The sequence below is a fragment of the Eleutherodactylus coqui genome, chromosome 9 (assembly GCF_035609145.1).
Source record: "Eleutherodactylus coqui strain aEleCoq1 chromosome 9, aEleCoq1.hap1, whole genome shotgun sequence".
Classification (NCBI taxonomy): domain Eukaryota; kingdom Metazoa; phylum Chordata; class Amphibia; order Anura; family Eleutherodactylidae; genus Eleutherodactylus; species Eleutherodactylus coqui.
The window spans coordinates 49,097,477-49,122,603 of NC_089845.1; the positions used below are offsets into that span (position 1 = coordinate 49,097,477).

Sequence of the window (25,127 nt, forward strand, 5' to 3'; positions counted from 1 at the left end):
GTTGTGAGAAAAAAAAATTGCGCCGTGTCCTTTCTTTCGGCATTATGCGTTTTTTTTTTTGCTCTATTTTTTTTAATGATCTCCCGTGTTTCCCTATGGAGCCTCCTTTTTATCGTATAGCGAAAAAACACGAACTTGCGATTTTCCTGCGATGCCTATTAACCCTTTCCAATCCACTGTCTGACCTCCTGAAGACATTATGATTTAAGGCTGTACAGCTCTGATGTTGGAAGACGTCCATCGGGGTTCTCTTACTGTATATTGCCAGCCTCTCTACTGTCGGAGCCTATCCAACGTGTCACCTCATGCAGTACTGGCTTTAGCCAGCAGATGGCGCCATTGTATAACGGCAGAAAGAGAGTAAGCCCCCTAGGAAAACCAGGATACAAATTGGATTGGAAAGGGTTAACGGGCGCGCAAAAAAAGCGTGACAAAATCGCGTGATAAAAACGTGCAAGAAAAAGCAGCGCTGGCGCTCAAAAATCACCGGAAAAAAAGTTGCGATTTCTCCGCGATTTTGCGATTGCCAGCATGAAGGAGCCCTTACTTATGTAGTGCCCTCCACTAAGTCTGTGCCAGCAGCCCATTACACTCTGCCAGAGGTGGCGGCTCATAGACGGACAGACCTTTGCCAGGCTTTCGGCTGCCATGGGATCCCATTGGTACCTTGCGATCACACTGCGGGGTGCGCATGCGAGTGTCATGTGACGTCCCCCAATGCCATCCACTGACACACGTGAAACACGCCTGAGGATCGCGTTTTACAGAAGCGATATGAGGCATTTTTGAATGAAAAACGCCTGGCATCGGCATGAAAACCATTTCTCTGCCCGATATCGCGCTCGCCCGTGTGAACGCAGCCTGAGATTGTGGAGAAAAGTAGGGCAAACGAAGCAATGGTCAGGGAGCGGTCGGCTTCACATGTGAACAGACATGCTTCTATTTATATATGTTGCCACGTGGCAGACCATGGCTCCACCAATACCAGATGGCAACTTGCATCCGGCTGTCTAAACATGGCTTTAGTCTTATTAGGCCGCCAGCACAGAAACAGATCCAGATGCAGGAGCCCGCAGAGGAATCCGACCCTGTGCCCGGCTGGCATCCCGCACGTACCGGTCTCTTTCCCTTTTCATCTGTACTGCGGACGGCTGCAGTGAGCCGCCATCATACATGCGCTGTACAGATTTTTTTTTTTTAAATGGTTATTTTTCCCGCACCGTCACTAGGCGAGGACGCGGAATCCATGACCTGTCCACTATGTCAATTACGGACGGGCCGCGGGTCGGACGTCTTCCATTGCCTTCAACGAAACAATGGACACCGAACGAAAATGGAGCATGCTGCGATTTTTCCCTCCGCTCCGCAGGAAGAATTGATTTCCCATAGCCAGCTACGGGCGGTGTTTGCTGCGGTGCGGATTCCGCGATGCCGATCCGTTTGTGTGCAGGCAGCCTTAGGCTACATGGAGACGTTGCAGTCCTGCCCCACTTTTTGACTGCAGCGTGTGCATAGGCTTGTAGGCTGTAATCACCCGGGCGGGCCCGATATCGGCCGAGAAGTTTATTCTGCAAGTACCAAGTTGCTCTGGTACTCCAGTACTCCTAATGGATCTGGTAAGACGGTGACGTGTTCGAAGAAGGAAGTTGTACTTGACACGTATGTTTGTGTCTTCCTCTGAGCCTCTCTGGAAGCAGGCAGCTGCCTTCTAACAGATGGGCCGATGTTTTGGTTCCCGGTAGCTGACAGGCTCCTGCGCACAGGATGCCGCAGACGCCGTCGCTTTCTCATCACCAGCACATTGTGTTTATGTTAGATCCTCTGGCATGTACGTTTGTGGTCTTCTGTTTGCATTTATGCACTTGTGTCATTCTTCATCTTATACTATGAGCCGACCGTGTAATGCCACTTATATTGGCAAACCACTAAACCACAGGAATAAGGGAGCTTTCATATTGGCTTGGCATCTGTACTGCCCGTGGAAGCGAGCGCCCGAGATTTAATAGAAAAATTACATGCTTAGCCAGCACTGGTATTTACAGCCTTTTATTGGGTCGAAATAGTTACAAGCAAACAGTTCTCTAGGGTTGTGGGCCATGAAATGTATCCGTTTATGATATGTATCTATTGTGACTCCAAGTATACCTATGAGTTGTTCAAGACTTGAAAAAATCATTCATACAGTCTATTAGGTTGTGTAAACATAATCAAAGTGAACCTGTTAGCTAGAACATGCTGTTCAAACTGTAGGCATCATGTTATAGAGCAGCAGATTGATACCTAGTTCTATGGGGGAAGATTCAATATATAAAGCCACTGTGGCTGCCAGCCTTAGGGCATGTCACCAGTTCAGCCACTTGCAATGTCAGGCTACTTTGCACTTGTCCACTACCCCTCTAGCCACACCAATCCCTGTCCACTACCTGTCTAGCCAAACCAATCCCTACCCACTACCCCTCTAGCCACACCAATCCCTGTCCACTACCTGTCTAGCCAAACCAATCCCTACCCACTACCCCTCTAGCCACACCAATCCCTGTCCACTACCTAACCACACCAATCCCTACCCACTACCCCTTTACCACACCAATGCCTGCCCACTACCCGTCTAGTCACACTAATCACTGTCCACTACCCCTCTAGCCACATCAATTCCTGTCTATTACCCCTCAAGCCACACTAATCCAGGCCCGCTATCCCTCTAGCCACACCAATCCCTGTCCACTACCCCTCTACCACACCAATCCCTGCCTACTATCCCTCTAGCTCCACCCAATCCCTGCCCACTATCTCTCTAGCTCCACCAATCCCTGCCCACTATCTCTCTAGCTCCACCAATCCCTGCCCACTATCTCTCTAGCTCCACCAATCCCTGCCTACTATCCCTCTAGCTCCACCAATCCCTGCCTACTATCCCTCTAGCTCCACCAATCCCTGCCTACTATCCCTCTAGCTCCACCAATCCCTGCCTACTATCCCTCTAGCTCCACCAATCCCTGCCCACTATCCCTTCTAGCTCCACCAATCCCTGCCCACTATCTCTCTAGCTCCACTAATCCCTGCCCGCTATCCCTTCTAGCTCCACCAATCCCTGCCCACTATCCCTCTAGCTCCACCAATCCCTGCCCGCTATCCCTTCTAGCTCCACCAATCCCTGCCCGCTATCCCTTCTAGCTCCACCAATCTCTGCCCACTACCCTTCTAGCTCCACCAATTTCTGCTTGCTACCCCTCTAGTCACCCCAATCCCTGCCCGCTATCTCTCTAGCTCCACCAATCCCTGCCCGCTATCCCTCTAGCTCCACCAATCCCTGCCTACTATCCCTCTAGCTCCACCAATCCCTGCCCACTACCCTTCTAGCTCCACCAATTTCTGCTTACTACCCCTCTAGTCACCCCAATCCCTGCCCAGTGCACCTCCCATGTGGTAACTAAATAGTATGTTGATAAATGTACATGTAATATATGCTGTTATGAAAACCATGGCAGACCTGAGTCATGTATGCAATGTCATTGCTGATGAAATGTACATTGCGAGTAGTGAGCAATGATCAGGTTCCACGGGCTGATGTAACCAAGGGCCAGGTCTGGAAACGTTGTAGAGGTCAGTATAAAGTTGACTGATAGTGGACTGTAGAGAAAAAGTTCGTACTGGAAAACTCCTTTTAAGGTAAATTCCAGTTTATGACCCGTCTGTCTGCAGATCTCCAAGTTAAAAGTAGAAGGGGCATGGCCATTATTGTAGGTCAGTGTTTCTCAACTCCAGTCCTCAGTGACCCTCACAGGTCATGTTTTCAGGATAGCCTATAGTAAGAACACATGTGGCAATGTCTGAGGCACTGACAATAATTACATCACCTGTGCAACACTGAGGAAATCCTGAAAACATGACCTGTTGGGGTCCCTGAGGACTGAGGTTGGGGAACACTGTTGTAGGTACTAGCTTAAAGAGGTTGTACCTAAATCATCGTTTATCACCTATGCATAGTAATGATGACAAAGGTTTGATTAGTAGGGGAGATTCCCAACAATCTTCAGAATAGGGGTCCCATGTCCCCCTCCTCTCATCACTGCTTAGTCACTTTTCTCACCCACAGTGGTGTCAGATTTAGTAGAGGGGCGATACCTGGGCATGCATAGCCACCACTCCATTAAGGCCCCCTGTCCACGGGTGTGATTTTGCCTGCGGTAAATCGCCGGCAAATTACGCCGTCTGAAGCTTTCCATAGCGCTGCTATGGAAAGCGCCGCCCCGTGTCCACCAGCGGAGAACCATTGCGATTCTCCGCTCGCAGCCAGCAGTTCTCAGCATGCTGCGAATTGCCGCGATTCTCCGCGATCAGCCTATCTGTCCAATAGGCTGGCGGCGGAGATCCGTCTGCCGGCTCCTGCTCCCAGGCGGCGGCTCTCGCAGCAGAGATCCGCCGCGGGATACCGCAACGCCTGTTGACAGGGTGCCTTATTTCAATGGGGCAGATGGAAATAGCTGAGTGCTTGTACTCTACTTTTTCCGTCATCCCTATTGAAAGTGAATGCAGTGGCATCGTGTATACATGCGTGACTGTTACTTCATTCAATCTCATCCTCACTGCATGGGGGAATGTAGTAAGCCCACAATGGGGAGAAGGGGAGCACTGGACCCCCTCAGGACCAGTTGGGGGTGTCAGCTGAGAGATCCCCAGCAATCAGTCTTATATCGCCTATCCTAGGGATAGGTGATAAAAATTGATTCTGGTATAACCTTTTTTCAATAGGGCTGAAGGGGTTAAAATAATTGAAACATAACTTACCCCTCCACTTATGCTAGGATCAAATGCTGTAGCCCTGCTGTGGTCCTGGTGGTTGTTGTGAGCGCCGACGTTACGGGTACTCAGGTGACTGCTGCAGCCAATAAGAGGCTGCGGCATCCCATTCCTGAACTCCCTGGCATCAATGCCAGGAGAACGAGCGTTGATGCTGCAGCCGACACCTGAGTAACTGTGATGTCGGCGATCAAAACAAACACTGGGACCACAGCCAGGCTGCACCACCGGGACCACAGTAGGCTGCAGTGCTTGATCCTGGTGGCTACAGAGGATTAAGTATGTTTCAGTTTATTATTTTAACCCCTTCAGCCCTATTGAATTGGGGTTGTCAAGTGAGAGGACATCCCCTTTAATGCAGGAGACCTGCATGTGTAGCCGGTACACAACGTCCTATGTCCTGATGATCATATGGGCACAGCGCTGTTCCAGCGCCACCGCTGCCAGAGCTTGGCTGTGACTGACACAACGGAAAGGCTTAAAGAAGTACACCGTACCAAAATATATAGCAGATGTTTATTAGCACTGTAAGTAACAACCCGGACACAAAAGAAATGTTGTTTTGTTTCCTCCCATTGCCCCAAAAATGTAATAATAGTCAATAAATGGACCCCAAAATAATAAAATAGTGCCGTTGGAAAGTAAAAGCTAACAAACAAGCCCCTCCACCCCGACACTCATGGGAAAACACAAAGAAGTTATGGCAGCTGGATTGTGAAAAATCAAAAGTTAGCCCGAGGCGGCGGCCTCCCGTGTAAACTGCTCACCGCACTCTGTTGGCCAGCTTGTTGCTTGTCTGGCTTCATTCAAGAAATGGGTTGTCCGGGTGAGCCGATGGTTCTAGACATGGCGTAGGTGAGTGCGATATTCACGGCGTGAAGTCATTATCTCGTGAGGTTAAACGAGGTCTCCCCATCTCACTCGTTTATGTTCAGCTGCTTCCAGAACCCCCCTAGGACCGAGCGCTCACACACATGGCCATCTCTCCATGCTGGCATCACACAGTGTTACTGCAGAACCAACAATCCTTTTTTTGCACGCGCATCGGCATATGTTACTCAACGTTTTCAGCGCAAAAGGCATGTGCATTTGCATGCTCCAAAAATGCTGATTGCAGAAGCTAGTTAGTCTAATGAGTTCCAGATGGGTTCTTTTTCCTGCGCAATTACCGAGTGTTTTATGCGTCTCTTAGCGTATTTTGCAGTATTTGCGCATCCCCCTTGACTTCTATGCGGATTTTGGTGCGCAAGTGAAGGAATGGATTCTATTCTCTGCATATTGCACTAGTGATACGCCTTACAATAAATGTACCGTACCACCCTTGGAATAGAGGTCTCTGTATCTGACGTGCATGGTATCTTCCCGCAGTGGTTGGTGACACACGGTGGTGAGATCCGTACTGCAGACGTAGGTTTATTAGGCACTTACATCACAGTGAGTCACAATCTACGCAGCTTAGAAAGAACCCACGAGGATCATTAGGAAACCCTATGACCGTACAGGGGAACATCATATGCTGAAATGACCTCAATCACGGGGCTTCAATCTACAAGCTCAGATGAGAGCCTACTTTATATAATTGGTGGACGGTGGACGTTCAATGACCCATCTTAGACTAAAGCTCCCTCTAGAAAGGAGTGTGGGCACCTTCCCAAGCTTCGTCTATCATAGTAGATGTCTATTTGACACCTCAGACGATGGCTGAAGGTGTAAGTCTAAGGGCCCTTTTACACGGGACGACCTGTTGGGTGCTGATGCCATCCCAGCAATAATTGTTTCTGTGCTTTTACATGAAAATGACCATTCCTAGGTGAATAGAGGCAGATCGGGTCGGGATCGTTCTGGCCTCCACAATAAACAGGCAGTTTTATCAGTGAACGACTGCCTGTTTACACAGAACTATACGTCGTTTGGTTTTCCGCATGCAGAAGCTGAATGAGAAGTAAACGAATTCTCGTTTGTCGTTTAGTCGGGACAAGCATTTACACTAAACGATCGCCAGGGCCCATCTGGCAAAATGCATAGGAATAGGAGTTTTAACGAAGAGGGACTCTGTTCAGGGGGATCACGTTTAGGTTCCTGAGGTATTTGGGGGGTCACCTCTATCAGGGTGGTTGTGCTGCTTCAATATTGCTGGTTAGGGGCAAGCTTTGAGGGTACATTTATGGTTGATAGATTGTATTACATGCACCAATGCACTTAATTCTTTGGTATCCATCGGTTGTATAACCATCCTTTAAGACAGAAATCCTCCAAATAATAAGGATTCCAATGCTGACCTCTTTGGTGTTTCATGGCGGTATTTTCGCCTATGCAGCCACTTCATGTATTTTTTATACTTGTAGGGGTTATTTTACCCTAATGATTTAATCCTTCAGCTAGAAGTCGCTGCCCAAACTGCAGGCATGATGTTATGGAGCAGGAGGAGCAGATTCATATATAGTTTTATGTGAATAGAGTCGTATAAGGCGCATCTCGCATCAGACAGCACTCGGACATCCCGTCTGTACGCTGTCCGATGTGCTGAACACACTACATTGACAGTTGCTATTATCGGCCGAAAGTCCGACAAGAATACGACATGCTGCGATTTTTTTTTCTTTTCACTAATGTGCATATAACCATTCAAATGAATGGGTGCTTTCTCCGTACCATTTTCGGAACGACTTTTTAAATTTTTGGGTCCGAAAATCTGATGGAAAAGAAGCCCGTGTGAAAGTAGCCTATCTTGTATTTTATGCATTTAAGCCTTTACGTCTTCTGAGCTGAACAGTCCAGTGGGCGGTCCTCTATGGGTATCTGCATAGGACTGTACATACAGGGCTAGCTGCCAATCGCTGATAGCTCCGCCCACTGGACTGTTCAGCTCTGAATGAGCAGAGATATAAATGAATAAAAGTTAATGCCATATTTCCCCATAAAACTGTATATCCGTCTGCTCAGCCCCTCCTGCTCTAGAACACCATGCCTGCAGTTTGGACAGTTTCTTCCAGCTGACAGACTCACTAAATGTTTTAGTTTCTTTGTTTCCCATTTTCCTCATTGATTTGACAGTATCTACAATAGGGCGCCCCATCCATTTAGTGATTCCTGTAATCTTGTAGCCACTACAACATGTACTCACCTCCTATTGATTGCCTAGCCTACAGATGGGGCATCCCTATTGGGAGTCCCTGAAAACTTCTAGTTTGTTCCCACGGTGGAATACAACAGATTTTGTTTGTGTGGATTCCTCCGCTAAAAACCTTGTACTTCTGCCTTGGCTATTTAATTCCATGGCCGCCAATCTGCACAATGGTTTAGTCTTTTTAAATGGGCAAATCCACATGCAGATTTGGCACAGAAGCAGCATGACATCCGTGCCGAGAAATGGCAGGTCCCTTTTTTTGCCATTGAAGGTAATTGGACACGGATTTGGCATTGAATGCCAAATCCGGTGTGGATTCCTCGTCCAATCCGCTGCAGGTTTTCTGCCAGGTTTTCTGCCATTGCTTACCGTTCCCGGTAGGGCACCCGGTTTATGAGGTCCATATGTCCTAATACGGACAGAATGTCTCGTTAGGGTGCCTGTACATGGAAGCATGGCAATTAGCGGTAATCCGTAGTGCAGCCAACCTTGTAATGGCGTTCTTTGCCCAGTTTTGCATACTGATAATTGGGCAACGTTTTATGATCCATAACACTGAGATCCGAGGGCCACATTAGTCTTATGGTTGTCTTCGAAGGGCCGATTGTAATTGTAAGACTGTATAGCAAGGGCTTATTCACACGATCTTCATCAGCGTATTACTTGCGCAAATCTTGCATGCATAATATGTAGTGAATAGAACCCATTGATCTCAATGGGTTTGTTTACATGAACGTATATTTTCACGTGGTGTGTGAGCTTGTGAAAAAATACGCAGCAGGACCTGTTTTGGTGCGTATTACACACCGCAGTAGGCCATTAAAGTGAATGGGCTGGCGCAAATATGTAGGGAAGTTGTGTATTTGTACACCATTTTAATTGGCCCATCTGTGTTCTTTTTTTACGTTCGCAAATACGCAGTATATGTTTGCACGCAAAAACACGCGGAGCGGCTGAAAAACATGCAGGGGTAGGAGATTTTCAGTAACACAAATACACTGCGGATTTGGTCAACCAAAATGCACTTCTGGTCATGTGAACGAGCCGTCCTAGTTACCTCCATAGTGGTCGTAGTACTAATAGTGTAAAAAAAATCAGGATAGCGCTTCACGAGTGAACAGGTCCAAAAACAACAACGTACTGTTATGATCAAGTATAACTCACCCGGTGTTTAGTGAAGATCCTGTTTGTAGGATCTCCACTACACCCCTTATCCAGATAAGCCTATAGTGCAAAATGCCTTTATAGTTCCCTGGTGTCCTGCTGGGCCAGTCAGCTGGGGAGCCGCGTGTATCCTCCGTCTCTCAGTACTCTGAGTTCTCGGAGTGCGGATCCAGTGTTTACTATATACAGCAGTAGTACTAATAGTGTCCCTCATAGTGGCCCCTTTAATAATAGTGGCCCCAGTGGTAATAGTGTCCGCCATCGTGGCCTCAGTGATAAGTGTCTCTTACATAGGTGGCCTAGTAGTCATAGTGTCCCCCATATTGGCCCCATCCATAATAAGTGACCCCCACAGTAGTCCCAGTAGTGGCCTCACTATTGGTCTATGGCCGGCCAGCACCTGTGCAGGCTTTCCACTCACCCAGCCTGCAGCTGTAGTTTGGTGGTGGGCGCTGCTGACCTCTCCCTTTGGCGTCAGTGCTGTGTACAGAACGGCGCACGTAGACACCGCAGGGGAAGAAGGGGTCAGCAGTCAGATTGCACTGCCGCCACTGGTCTGGCGCTGCAGGCTGGGTGAGGGGAATGCTGCACAGCCGGTAGGCCACATAAAGTGGGGCAGCGGGCCGGGTTCGGCCTTTAATACATTTGGTGGATTATATGATAATATACTGCTTTGTTGGTTGGTGTGAAATCCATAATCCTACATTAAACATGCACTGTAGACTCCATTTATGAGCACTATTGGGGACAGAATGCTGTCACATTTTGCTTAGTAAGTTTGTTTTTCTCTCTTTTTTCTTCGTTGTTGCCTTTGTTAGCGAGTTTGCAAGTAAATGTGTCCAGAAATACTACAGAGATGTATGCCAAGATCACGTAAAATGGCCCGGCCCCGTAGAACACGCTGATCGGACATGAAAAAGAATGAGAGAACTTTGATTTGTCTGTTCCATATTCCAAGAAGCCGGGGCTGTACAAACAGGCATGGAGTAATAGATTGGTTATTCCCCAGCATATGATCTCCGGTGCGTTAGTAACGCCAGTACCCGCAGACCGAGCTTGGGGTTTATTGGTATGCATCCACCGCTTCTCTGCAAGCTAATCCGGAATACAAATGCCAGTTTTACTTCAGAGAGGCACTTATTAATAATACAGCTGTCTGAGCTCCCTGCGAACGGACCCGCACCCCGCTGACCTACTGTATTGGAGGGATTAATAAAGTGTGCACATGTTTTCCTAAAACTGTGTTTTGTTTAGTCTGCTGAGATTATGGTCTTTGCTGCGCTGATGGAAATCTGCAGCCTGATATATGAGGTTTTTATATGCGATTAGTCAAATTGCCACGGCCTTTTAAAAGGTTGCAATTATAAAAGGTGTATGCCACAAAAACACCCAATTTCAGATGCTTCAAGTGCTGTGAAAACAGCAACGCTATGTCCTGTCGGCAGACCTGAAAGACCCAGGGTGAGACCGTAGAGATAAGGCTGCTCTCACATCTGCAGCGGGGATCCGTTTTCCTGCTCCGTCCGGGAATCCCCTGGTTGAACAGGTTGTGTTATGTTGGAACCAAGCAGCGCCGAACGGATCCCGTTGACTATAATGGGGACTAGAGATGAGCGAACGTACTCGTTTAGAGCGATTACTCGATCGAGCATCGCTTTTTTTCGAGCAACTGCCTAATTGGGCAAAAAGATTCGGGGGGCGCCGGGGGTGAGCGGGGGGGTTGCGGTGGGGAGTGGGGGGGAGAGAGCTCCCCCCAGCGCCCCCCGAATCTTTTCGCCCGAGTGGGCAGTTACTCGAAAAAAGCGATGCTCGATTGAGTAATTGTCCTAAACGAGCGCATTCACTCATCTCTAATGGGGGCCATTGCATTTCTGCTCAGCTGCCCGGCATTTTACCGATAAAGCACTGCATGGGGTGGTGAAGCGGGACTTAAAGACCGTATTGTACCCCATAATGCGGGAAGACTGGCACAGGCAAATCACGGGGGCTGGAAGGTTTATGACTTTATCAAGGCCATTGCTTTTTAGTCTTCTGTTCATTCAGAAGCTTTCACAGAGATATGCCTTGGGCTGTCCTGCTCTATGCTTGTATTTATGTATTATAAGTTAGGGGAAGTCAGTGTGTCTTATAGAGCGAACAAGCTGAAATTAAAGCTGGCCGGCACTATCGCAGGATCGCACGTTGCATGTCCGGCCGGTCTGCTCCATTGCAGGGGAGGAGCAGTTTTCTTCCTCCTCTACACTGCCATCCGCACATACCGCTGATTGGTGATGAGCACCGGCGGTAACTGCTGCTGCTCCTCTGCCTCTACCAATCAATTGACTCCCTTCCACCCGCCGTACCACGAGCCCCACTGTTACAGAGCTCCACTGCTCCTGCTGTGGATGAGAAAGGAAAGGATATAATGGCCCTTAATCGCTTTCTGCTATCCCCTGCACTAGGAGATAAAGGCCCTGGGGGAGGTCCAAATATTTCCTCCTCCCAAACCTAGGTGCGTCTTATCATCTGGTGCGTCTTACAGAGCCGATTGAAACCCAAGAAGGTGTCATGTAGCCCTCCGTTGTCAGAAGTACCTTCCCCAGTTTACTAGCAGTATGAAGACAGACTTGGAGTGCGACGTGAAGTGCAAGTCAGGAACAGGACTTGAACCTACTTTGGTGGCCTTAGTTTCCGAAGACTGTAATTTGCCAAGTGGGTGGAAATAGTAGCAGTTTTCTGTTACTGGTTAAGAGCACTTCTGGAGGACATATGATCCCTCTGGCCCGTACTGTGCACAGTAAGCGAAGACATGAGGAGCACTCATTTGGGGGGAGAGGTTAATTAACTTTGATGATCATGATTATCTGTTCAATCAAGGCCGACTTTCGGTCACTTTATGGATCGTCGTTCTCCATGCTTTCCTATCCATGACCGCTTCTTTCAGTTCTTCCATGTTGGATGTTTGTATCCGCCTTCATTGCGTCCAGCCAGCGCGTTCGTTGGCGTCCTCTTCTTCGTGACCCACTAACTATGCCGAGCATCATTAACCTTAGGATGCCATAAATGGCTAAATTATAAGTAAGGAGCCAACCACTGCCTTTTTTTTTTTTTTCACGTAGGATTTCGGAAGTGTCTTCCGGCCTGACAACGGGTCTCCGGACATGAAGTCTGAGCATCATACATGCATATGATGCTTGGAGTTTGGGTTCGGAGACCCGCTGTCAGGCCAGAAGACACTTCCGAACTCCTACGTGAAAAAAAAAAAAGATAGTGGTTGGTCTCTAAGGTTGGTTTTGGACAATGTGGCCACATATTGGTAAATGACCATCTTTGCAGTAACAGGTATGTACTAGGTCTGAAACTTCTTTCTACACCTAGCACTACATTGTCTACCAGAGCTGATTTTCCAAATAATTTAGGAGGCCACTGCTTTGTTTCCATAATAAAACTACAACCCTGTTTCCCCAAAAATAAGACTTCCCCCAAAAATAAGCCCTGCCCTGTTTTTTTTAGGACTTTTGGATTTTCCGCAAGGTTTGAAATATAAGCCCACCCTGAAAATAACCCCTAGTTACACTACAGAAAAAAAAAGAATACATTACCTAGCAGGCTTGGCCCAGATCCCTTCCTGCTGCTCTCCAGAGTTCCAGTGGTTTCTGCAGTCTTTGGCCCCTCGTACAACATTTATTTCTGGTTACGGGATTCATAACTCCTGCCTCCAGGAAGCGATGGCTGTGATTGGTTCTTTCAGAACTGCATTAATTGGCTGAGCAGCAGTCGTAGAACCAATGTGATGGCTATGATTGGCTGAGCAGCAGTCGAAGAACCAATCAATCCAGGGGGGGGGGGGGGAGGACCTGGACCCAGCTGCTAGGTAAGTACAATAAGGCCTAGCGCCTCTTTTGGGGCAAAAATGAACATACGGCAGGGTCTTATTTTCGAGGAAACACGGTCATTACTGTGATGAATAGGGGGTTATATCTTAAAATCAATATGTTGTATCATTCACTGTTTCCAAATAAAGCCCTAGTTTCTCCTATATCATTAGTACGTACGACAAGAGCGACAATAAGAATCATATTCGGAGCTCTTTATTCGCGGCGCCACGCGCTTTTACTTGAAGTGCACAAATACCTGCTAGTCCCATAACTTCAGCATTTAATTGTTCAATTTCTGCCCCACTGAGCAAAAGCTGATATCAATTTGAGTAAATCTTGGGTCGCTTGCATAAAATTTTAACATTATGTGATTACTGTAAGAAAACCTTACAATTAGCAGTACGCAATCCTCTCTAAGGGCGCTTTTTAGCAGTGCTTAATGTGCTTTTTACACAGCTGTCTAGCCATTGAACTTAACAGGCACACTGTGTACAAAAGCAAGGCTCATAATGCTCCGCTAATTAGGTACCATACCTATGTTTGCATGTGTGCCGGAGGATGTTTATGCATACTCGAATATGCAACGCTATATATTATACCAGGACGCTGCTGAATGGAAAGCTGTACATTAAAGGGGCATTCTCATATCAGACATTTATGGCCTATTCACAAGTCTATTAGAGATGTTGGTGCCACCCGTTATGAAAACTGCCCCCCTCCAATTCGGACCGGCAGGGTTACGGTAACCGCTAACCTGACTGTTCTTGTAAGTGCCATAGAGTTATGGAATCGGGGTAGCCCAGCGAATTGCACTACTTGGACAACGCACTTCTATGGGAGTTACTGAAACCGTGTAGAACAGCCAGATTGGATGTTTCTAGGAATTCCTGCTGCATTCTGATGGTTATTCCAATCTCTGCCAAGATTGACTCCGATTGGAACACCCCTTAAAGTGAATCTCGTATGAAGAACCACTTAAAGAAAACTTTTCTGTTTTAAGGGTGCTTTTACACCGGCCGATAATCGCCAGAGAAGCCGTTTGTCGTTCAGTGTCTGCATGCAGAAAACCAAACAAAAAGCAATCAGTGAATTGGCTCATGTAAACACTTATGAACAACCGTCTGCTTACTATGAACGGAACGCGGGAGGGCTGGAACGATCCTCGGCTCGCTCCGTCTCCATTCACTAGCGATAATCATTCCATTACCACCATGCTGGAGCGTCTTCTCTTACAGCTCTGCATCGTGCCCGTTCCTTAAGGCCCATTTACACGCAAAGACAATCTTAGAAATGATTGAAAGATTGACAGTTTTAGCGATCATTTTGCATAAAGTGTTAATGGACACTAACGTCCATTAACACTTTATTAGCTTCATTTACATGTAAAAGGACCTTCGGGATCAGTTTGCAGAGCAAAGCATGGGGGCTGGCTCTGCACACAGCTGCATTGTTCTCGCATAAGGCTGTCGGCAGAATACAATGTAATCTCCAACTCCCGCTGAGAACACAGTGTGTGGTCCCTGTTATCGCTCTCCGCCTGAACAGTGGATTTTAAGCTCACCTTAAAATCACAATTATCGCTCATATGCCATCGTTTAAACGAATTTTGAGCGATAATCGTTGCGTGTAAATGGGCCTTCAGTTATTGCATCAGAAATGTTCAGAATAAATTGACAACTGGATGTTACCATTTCACTTACCAACACTGCCAGCGCTGATTGACAGTATCTGACTGAATTGGACCCCCCCCCCTCCCCCATCCCAAATTGATGGCATCCAGCTGACTATTTATTTTTACATTTCTAGGCGGAATAACAGAGGAACATAGAAAATGTGCTCCAGCAATACTTCATGCAGAATACAATAATTTACTAAAATGAGGAAAGGTGACCCTTCCTCTTTTCAAACTATTGTGCGATCTCTAATATACCCTTGTACCACTGTGTCTATCTGGACCCATACGGATAATCGTATGGGACCCGGAATTCAGTGCAATACAGGTACGGATTATAGTTTGTGCCGTAACAATAGTATCTGCGCCAAAACAATTGTCCCTTGATGCCGCTACCGGCTAGTGGCTTATAACCTGTATGTTGTATGACTTGAGAGAGCAGGTAGGCTGTCCTGGTGTCCATCAGCCTCTGCCACGTCTGTATTAAGGTAGGCTGTCCTGGTGTCCATCAGCCTCTGCCACATCTTTATTAAGGTAGGCTATCCTGGTGTCCATCAGCCTCTGCCACGTCTGTATTAAGGTAGGCTGTCCTGGTGTCCATCAGCCTCTGCCACATCTGTATTAAGGTAGGCTGTCCTGGTGTCCATCAGCCTCTGCCAGGTCTTTATTAAGGTAGGCTGTCCTGGTGTCCATCAGCTTCTGCCACGTCTTTATTAAGGTAGGCTATCCTGGTGTCCATCAGCCTCTGCCACGTCTGTATTAAGGTAGGCTGTCCTGGTGTCCATCAGCCTCTGCCACATCTGTATTAAGGTAGGCTGTCCTGGTGTCCATCAGCCTCTGCCACGTCTTTATTAAGGTAGGCTGTCCTGGTGTCCATCAGCCTCAGCCACATCTTTATTAAGGTAGGCTGTCCTGGCGTCCATCAGCCTCTGCCACGTCTTTATTAAGGTAGGCTGTCCTGGTGTCCACCAGCCTCTGCCACATCTTTATTAAGGTAGGCTGTCCTGGTGTCCATCAGCCTCTGCCACGTCTTTATTAAGGTAGGCTGTCCTGGTGTCCATCAGCCTCTGCCACATCTTTATTAAGGTAGGCTGTCCTGGTGTCCATCAGCCTCTGCCACATCTTTAGTAAGGTAGGCTGTCCTGGTGTCCATCAGCCTCTGCCACATCTTTATTAAGGTAGGCTGTCCTGGTGTCCATCAGCCTCTGCCACGTCTTTATTAAGGTAGGCTGTCCTGGTGTCCATCAGCCTCTGCCACATCTTTATTAAGGTAGGCTGTCCTGGTGTCCATCAGCCTCTGCCACATCTTTAGTAAGGTAGGCTGTCCTGGTGGCCATCAGCCTCTGCCACGTCTTTATTAAGACACGTTAAGGCAGTTCTCACACATCCGGGGTTTGGATTGCGGATTGCGCAATCGCTGTCCGCACAGACGATTTGCAATAAAACGCGGGCATTGAAAGGCATAAACTTTCGTTTTTTTTGGGTTTTTTTCCTTCACACTCGCGGATATAAATTGCGTATTCTGTGCTTGGAATAAAAATCGCAGCGTGCTCTATTTTACCACGGAATCTGTGTGGACGGCCTCCATTGATGTCAATGAAGGCCCACCGACCCGCAGTATCGGATGGCCTCCCACCATCCGCAGGTACCAGTGTCATCGCTAAGCGACGGCACGGGCAAAACAAAAAAAAAACTGTACTGCACATGACCGCCTGTGAGCCGCCGTGGTCATCCGCAGTGCAGTTTAATAAGGGTCATCGGCCGGGCCCACAGCCGGAATCCGCTGCATGCGGAATCCAACCCATCCGTGTCAGTCCGGCCTTAAACAGACTTTGTCAACTCCCTTGAGCCCTATGACTAAGCTAATAAGCTGAAAGTTGGTGACCCGCTGAGTGCGGCATGTATGTTTTATACTTTCCTTCTCCGCACTGAAACCAGCGCTGTAAAGCATCAAGCGGCATGCCAGCTGTCAGAATGGGAGGACCACTTGGTGCGCCGCTCAATGCATTGCAGCGGCGGGTTTCGGTGCTGACACCGGAGGAACGGCGGGGCAGGTAAGTATAAAACCTACATCCCCGGACTCAAGCTTAACTTATAGGGCTCTAGGTAGCTGAGTGTCTCTTTAATAGGTACCTGTCTTACTTTCTGGTTGGAGTGGACCTCCGGTCTGCCCATAAGCCGGTGACTAGGTGTTGTGGAGTGATGTGCGAGGGTCACCTGCTGGTTGTGTGACCCCTCGGATGGTTCTGTCGCCTTGTGATGTTCCCAGTGATTGTTCTCTCCCCATGCAGACTGTGAGGACGTGGCAGCTTGCTGTGGCTTTCTCCCACGCAGCCCTCGCCGCCCCCTCATCTGCAGGCAGGCAGTGTGCAACTGGGCATGGATTTACTAAACTGAAGAAGCATATGCCTGGCGCTCCTGTTACACGCTGGAGGTGTTTATCCTCTATACTACATCGGCTCGTTTATTCGGGTTTTTTTTTTTTTTTTACTGCAGTTTTTGTTCACAAAGCAACTTTTCTAAAGTGATTTTCTGCCTGTGATACTTGTCAAAACTTGTCACGATGCCGTGGTAATATGTATTTGCTGTGGTGTTTGTGTCAACAGCTTCTGATTGTTTGTACGTGTCTCTTATTTCATCCGCGCCGATGCTAAACACCTATCTGCATCCCATACATTCTTTATTTCATCAAGCGAGATGACAGCAAAAACACTTTTGCAATGAAACGTTCGCGTCTTGGAAATTGCATATATGTTAGCGCTGCTAATGGATCCGCGAAGTACAATACAAACATCGCCGGCGCTGAGTACTAGAGAGACTTACCACCCAGAGCGGTTACAGTAATCTTGGGGTAAATGTTGTGTATTATGCTTCGTTCCCACGTAGGTATACATTTATGTGTATTACTATATATTATTAACCCCTCTCCACGGCACCCAGGTCTGACACTTTTTGGAACGCTTTGACTTCTCCAAGTGCTTCTGAGGTTATTCTTCATCATGATACATTGGACTTTTGTTAATGGTCAGTTTTGGTCTAATGTGTTTATATAAAAACAAAAAAAAAAACCCTTAAATTTACAGAAAGTGTTGAAACATTCGCAATTTTTGAAACTTCATTTTTCACATTTTTTTGCTTTGTAAGGCTGTTTGCAAAATGTTTCAACACTTTCTGTAAATACTCATACCACGCAAAATAGTTAATAAATAACATTTTCTACTTGTCCATTCTCAGTGGGCATCATTTTGTAAGCGTCCTTTTAATTTTCGGGGATTTTTGAAGAAAATATCCCAAACCCATTTTTAAGGAACCAATCGCCCACAATTTTCCCAAATACAGTAATGCCCTATATGGACATAAACTGCTGTTTGGGGACATGGCAGGACTCAGACGCCGTGTCACATTTACAGAGACCCTGAGCTACTCGGTACAGTGCAATCCCCCAAATGTGACCCGGTTTTGGAAACCACGCCCTTTAGAGTTCATTCGTGTAAAGGTTTAAGAAGTGCTAGTTTTCTTTGCACCCCCATGTGGGTGCATGTATAACCTGTGAGGAGTACATTAGAGTTACATCTTTACTTTACTCTGTGGGTAAGAACCATATACTGGGGGTTTGGAGATTTTGGGTTAGATTTTTTTTCCCCTAAAATGAGGAAAATTGGCTCCTTCCTCATGGATTTCTTTTTTGCCTTCCTCTGGATCCACATTGCAGGACAATGGGCGGTGCTGGACGGACATGTGTTATACTATCTTACTGTTTCCATTTAATGATTTACTATTTTTGCTCAATAATAGTATTTTTGATCGCCATATTCAGAGAGCCAGTTATTTATTATACATCCATCTGCGGAGCGGTGGGAAAGCTTTTTTTTTCTGTGGGATGAGTTGATGTTTTTATTGGTACCATTCTGGGGTACATACGAACTTTTGATCTTTTTTTTTTTAAGACTTTTTAGGAGCTGAGCCTTGCAAACCCCCAAATTCTTGCATAATTTAGTATTATATTTGGACATAGATCCGTGGTTCGATATAAGTGACATACTTAGCCTTTTAACTCAATTCTAATATATTTTATTTTTATACTTCTACTGCACAATAAAAGCTTTTTTTCATCTACATTCTTTATTCTTGCATCGACCATAATCCAAGAGATAAACCCGCACCGCCCACGTCCCCTTGTCTATAGGCTTGTTACTTTGGCGTGAGTTGACATATTTTGCTGTGCACTTGTTTTTTTAATTAACGGCGTTTTCCATGCAGTATAAGTAACTGGTTATTTTTATTGTATGGGGCAATACAATTTATGTACTTTTTGTTGTTTTTTTCTACATTTGCACTATAAAAGCATTTATCATAGAAAAAAAAAAAAGAGCATGGCCGCGTTCAGACAGATAACGTTTATATTTTCCATTTAAGGAGCTGCGTGAAGGCCTGTTTTTTTTTTTTTCTTTTGCAGGATGGGATAAGACTTTTTGATCACTTTTTATTCGTTATTGTTTTTTGGGAGGTGAAATGATCAAAATCCTCAATTGTCACTTAGATTTTCTTAGTGTTCGCTGCAGGATGGATGACATAATGACTCTACGGTGTGGGTTGTTACAAGCATAGTGGTACCAGTTATGTTGTGTTTATTTGGGTTTTTCCTATTTATTGGCAATTTTATTTTATTTTTTTTTTACACAATTTTTATTTTTATGGGCAGACTTGAGGGCATAATTTGGCCCCCTTTTGTCATGCCAACCGTTGGCAAGTCAATGTTATGGGGGGTCTAGTTTGGTTGTGGGGGTGCTGATGGGATAAAGGTGGAAGCACCCTCCTTCTCCAAACTCCCTAGATGCCACGGTCTTCATTAGTGGCGGAATCTATAGGGTTAAATGGCCAGGGCTAGTCGTGACTTTGGCAGTTGCATGGCTATGCGTGCGGTAATAGTGCTGTTGGGACGCTTGACAGATCCGCTATACGTCGGTGGTATCCGTCTCGCATCGTTTGGTTTGTTGCATAAACGGAAGTATAGCTTTATACTTTGCCTCAGGCCCCCTTCATATGGGCGTAGTTGCGCGCACAATACGCAGTGAATGGAACCCATTTATTTCACATGCACATAATTTTCCTGCGCATTTCGATTGCGCAAAAAGAAAAAACGCAGCATTCTCTATTTTTTTTTTCCTGCATTTGCGCACCAATAGTCCCCATAGGAGTCAATGGGGATACACAAATGTGCGCACAATGCTAGGAGATACTGGAAACACTGTGCAATTGCGCAGGAAAAAGAACCCGTCTGGAACTCATTAGGCTAATTGGCCATTTCAATCAGTGCGTTTTTGTTTGTCATGTATCTAAACATGTCTTGCGGGCGCAAAAAGTACAGTAAAATATGTCGATGCATGCGCAAAAAGTCTGCAAATATGATGCGCTTGAGCGTATGTACTTTTGCGCACGTCTATGTGCAGGAGGCCTAAGAGTAAAGTGAAGCGATTGCTCACAGTAACCGATAGATCACTATTTTCTTTGACTCTTCTAATAAGAGCACCGACCTGTTTTTGGTGCTCGCGGACGACTGCGCCACTTCTGGTTGACTCAAGTTTTTATAAACCTTCCCAGTGCGCCATAATTAAAGACTTATCGTAAATACGGACTTATGTATAGTTTTATAGTTTCTGTTTTAGGCCGTTGACCCTTCGAATCTCCTATACCTGTACTGGGGATGACGGCGGAGGCTAGCCAGCGGTCATGCGCAGTGCAGCTTTTTTTTGTATTTTCTGCACCGCCGCTTAGCTATGACGCGGGTACCCGCAGCTCATCTGCAATAGTAATTAAATAGACAAAATAGAACATGCTACGATTTTTCTACCGCTCACGGAATATGCAGTTCGTGCCGGCGATTCTGAACGAAAAATCAAAAATGCATGCCTTTCAATGCCTGCGTTTACCGTGGATCGCCCGAGCAGGCGTCGATCGAGGAATCCGTAATACAAATCCGCCTGTGTGAACCCGACCTTACACGGATAAATACAAAATGGAAATAAACCCAAAGCAGTCCTCCACGGAAGATTCCTTTACGTTGCACCTCCATACCATAACTGCAGAAGGGTGCGTTCACACGTAGCGGAAATGGGCAACAGAAAATTGGGCTGCAATGTCTGCCCCATCCCGCATGCAAATAGAGTCAGAAATCCCCATCGCTGCGGATTCGGCTTTGGATGCAGAAATGCTGTAAGTTTGCCGTAGAATATCCTGCTTCAGAAACCCCGCAGCATTTCTGCCCTGTGTGAACGTCCCCGAAGGGTCACATGTGGTGATGCCCTGCGTATTATGGAGAATACAAAGCTGGAATTGCAAATATTTCCAGTAAATCAGTAAGGGGGATCTCTGCAGGTCTCCATTTCAGGAAGCAGGTGCTCCGTCTTCAAGGACAGGATATAAAGTCTAGGGTGCAAAGCTAGCAGGATAATTGATGAAAATAGCCTTGAAGGGGAAGCTGTGGTTGGCACGCCGCACTTCTCAGCGGGGGCACCAGCCTGAGAATAGGAAAGGATTTCTGCAGATCCCAGATGGAGAACGCCGTTAGAGATCGGACGGTCTGAAACCAAGTAGGAAGACGGACAAGTTCTACATACTCTGCCCCGGGGAGATGTCCAAGACTTGGAACAGAGGCCTGACTTACTCCTGATGAAGGGCTTACAAGATATTCCAGCCATTGGATAATGTGTGTCTGCAGGAACCTATGTAAGCATGTCACTATTGATGGCTGTCTGGCCAAGAAGTAGTAAGTCTTATTAATCTGCGTCTCATTTGTCTTCAGAAGCTGAAAAGTATTTCTAAAGTTTTGTTTGTGGGAGAATCTAAACATGAGAGTCCCTAGAACTTATGTTTATAGGACCTTTGCAATATGTAAGGATTTGGAGTAGAGGACAAAGTTTTCCCCCAAAATGAGGAAAATTTGTCTTCTACCTCACTGGAGTCATTTTGCCTTACTCTGGATCAACATTGGGTGTAATGGGCTGCCCTGGATGGACATGTCTTATTTTTATACTATGTTTGTGTTATTTTTTATAACAGTGTTGTAGTAGACAAACGTGCTTGTATCCGTTATGTACGGGTGCAGAGAGCTGCTTTTTTATACTCACTGGGTCCCCCATTCCAGCGTTGTGCCCTCAAGAAATCGGCAAGCGCACACAGCTCAACTCTTCTCACAAGGCTGTGGCGTGCGTTCACTCATAGAGATGAATGGGAGAGTCGTCTCGCATGGCCTTGTGAAAAGAGTAGAGCTGTGTGCGCATGCCGATTTCTTGGGGGCACAGCGCTGGGATGGGGGACTCTGTGAACCCCCAACCCCTCATCTTTGAGCCCCATAACGTTTATGAGGCTTGAAGTTGATGACAGATGCCCTTCAACCTTTTAGGGACCAACAGTCAGGACTGCCACAAATAGAAAGCAATCCAGTAATTGTGGTGCTAGTAATACTTTACAGTTGTTTATCAGATTCTTGGGATGTCCTGCCCTGATATACCCTACAACACTGCATGTACCTTTAATCGGCACATTTGATAGGTTGCCGTACGATGTCTAAATATGCCACCTACCTTGTGAGTTTACCACGTAGATTGTTTAAAGTGTAACTAAACTTTTTGAAAACTTCTGAGATGTCAAAAGTTTTGATCAGTGAGGGTCCAAGTGCTAAGACCTCCACTGACTGCTGTAACGAAGGGGCAGAAGTAATCATCTGAGCGACTTTTTTCGGCTAGTGGTGAACAGGTTCCGTAGAAAGTCTGAGTCTGTACGCCGCTCACCAATCACAATCGTAAAGGTACAGTGCTCCACTAAGCGTTTCTGCCTCTTCGTTTCAGTGGGGTACTTGGCATCTGGACCCCACTAATCAAACTTTCTGACTTGTCGGAAGATTTTAAAAGTTTAGTTACTTTTTAAATTTCAAAAAGTGAAAATAGTTTTGTCAGGCAGCTCCGTGACGTATCGGGCCAGTAGCCCTTGGCTGATCACTGTATAGCACCATGTTTGGCCTGTGGAATTTTATGCATATTTTACCTTTTGTCCCCTGAACAAAAATTTAGCTCCCCTACAAGGCCCTTTTCTGCCTTGTAACTTCATCACATGCGATTCCCTTATTTATATTGTATGAAGCACCACCAATACTCTGGCCAAGTGGTGTCTGAATATTATACATGGTGGATCACTAAAACACAATTACCTGTAGGTGTGGTAATGTTTCCATGCATCAGACCCAAAGTCCTTGGAGTGCAGTCTTACAGCGTCTTATTACATCAGTGGAAAAATCTTTTGCAGTATGGCTTGGTTACGTTTCTTGTTTGACTAGACCGGACTACAGGGGTGATCTTTAACCTATAGATTAGAAGCTAGGTCGGCCTGTCACTTTGTGGTGGTCTCATTCCATTTGCTGTTAAAGAACCACTCCTGGAGTCCTCCTCAGGTGGATCATGTAATGTCACTCAGACCACCTCAGATTTTCTTGTCTCTATCTACTCTACAGGAATAACTATTTCAGTCATCAGAACCTACTGTATGATGATATTACATGGACTCGCCTGCAGAAGCACTTCACAGGTGGGGGGCATAAACCCCTATTATAGTTGCTAATGATGATCAGAGGCTTCTGGCACACCATCCTAACGAATCCTCCCTGGTTGTATACTTTATTCTCTTTCATTTATTTAGGAGATTATAGAAGGGAATGATAATGATATTGTCCTCCCAGCAGGCAGAGATGGTACTAGCTCTAGCTGGTCATGTTGTATTTCATTTATGCCCCTCGCACACTGGCGTATTTGGGACTGTGTGCTGTCCGTCCTAATTCTTGAACAGTACACTGCACCTTTTATAGGCCTATGGGGACATATGAAAGGACTCATCATCTCATTTCTGTCCATCTCCTGAAGAGAAACCGGGCATGTTAAGGCATAAAGTAAGAACCCGCTTAGTATTATCTTCAAATTGTCATCAGAATACATTGAGGAAAGCCCACAAACACATTGTATTATCCTGCGGGGAAGCACAGTTTTCCGTATTTTTAATATTACTGAAAAACATTAGTTTCTTTCTTCCCTTACGAGCCACTACTTTTCCTCCCTTCTGTCTGCTAAAGTATGTCTTAGATTAACAGCTCATCGATTGTTTATGTTTAATGCTACCCATAGAAGTCTGTAGAGGGGGAACAAAAGAGCAGCCACAGAGTGGGGTGACAGACTTGCAGAGATTCTGCTGAAGGCTCTCATAAGTGTTTTAGCTCACCCTAGTGATGGATTCACAACTACACTGCTCGGTACTGCTGTATAATGTTGTCTATGATGCTGCTGCTTCTGAGTTTGTGCTAGAGAAACAAAGTAAAACTTTTCTGTGTACAGCGTATGTGTTACTGCAGTCTACACCCACCAACTCGGGGGAAACGGACATTTTAAGTGCGTTTACAGAGAACGATTATCGTTTAAAAGCTGCATACAAATTTGCACCAAATGGTGAGGATTTTGCTGCTGAAGGGATGAAATCTGCTGCAGATTTTATTTCAGATTTCCTGTGGATATTAGCTGCGATATAATGCACTGCACATCTGCCTGTGTGAACGTCCCCCGAGGCTGGCATTATACAGGGCGCAATTGGCCAGGAATCTCCTTGCAGACTTTCCGCTCAGAAATTCCGCATACATTTTTAAACCTGAGGCTAAGCAGCAAAGTGGACGAGATTTGCCAAAAAATCTCATTTTCATGCTACCGACCGTCCTCTGCGGACAATAGACCACTGAGTGGGAAGTTGCTCCGTTGGCGCTAGTCGTTCTGTCTCAGCTGACTGAACTGGAACGACTACTGAGCGGCTTCTTACTCCTTTTTACTGTGAATGGAGGCGGGTGGCAAGAAGAGATCGCCGGCGCACTGCGCCTCCATTTTCTGACAGACTATCATACCGCTTTTACACGAGAATATCGCATTGCGAGACGCACAAAACTCTTTTGAATGGGCCCTTGCATCGCCCATTGTTTTCACTGGGGCCAGCAAAGCATTGCACTGCGAGTGATGCATCGAAAATAATGAGAAACTCTACATGATCCTCCGTGGCGGAGGGTCGCTACTTCCCCGACGTGATGCAAGGTGGTTTTCACATAAAAACACCTCAAATCCGCGGGGACATCGCATGTTGGGGGGCGAGATATTGGGCCGAGTTTCAAGGTCCGATATCGCAGTCGCCTGTGTGATATAGCCCTTCTCCTGCACAGGAGCGATACTCGCTGGGACGGCTGCCGGGCGCTTCTGCGCTCAACTGTGTAAATTACCTTTAGGCCGGGCGCACAGCAAGTATACAATGACGTGCACTTGCTGCGCGCCGCCGATCCCCATGCACTATCTTGGCATGCATGCATAATACGCATGCTGCAATTTTTTTTTTTTCCCACAGTGTGAGTGGCCTAATATCAATGCCATCGTGTGGGGGAAAATTAGGCAATAACCATACACCCATGTGAGAGCGGCCTTACTCTGAACTG

General features: G+C 46.4%; 1 protein-coding gene across 3 annotated transcripts in view; it reads left to right on the forward strand.

Moving 5' to 3' along the window:
* HIVEP1 (HIVEP zinc finger 1) overlaps positions 1 to 25,127 on the forward strand; it is a 166,865-nt gene that overhangs the window by 56,846 nt on the left and 84,892 nt on the right. Inside the window, exon 1 of one of the 3 annotated variants that reach the window (XM_066579368.1) lies at positions 21,294 to 21,346. The exons of the other annotated variants lie outside the window; for them this stretch is intronic. Coding sequence (XP_066435465.1) covers positions 21,325 to 21,346 — 22 coding nt within the window. The 5' untranslated portion in view covers positions 21,294 to 21,324. Of the gene's footprint in view, positions 1 to 21,293; positions 21,347 to 25,127 lie in introns of those variants that run through there. 3 annotated transcript variants of the gene reach the window in all.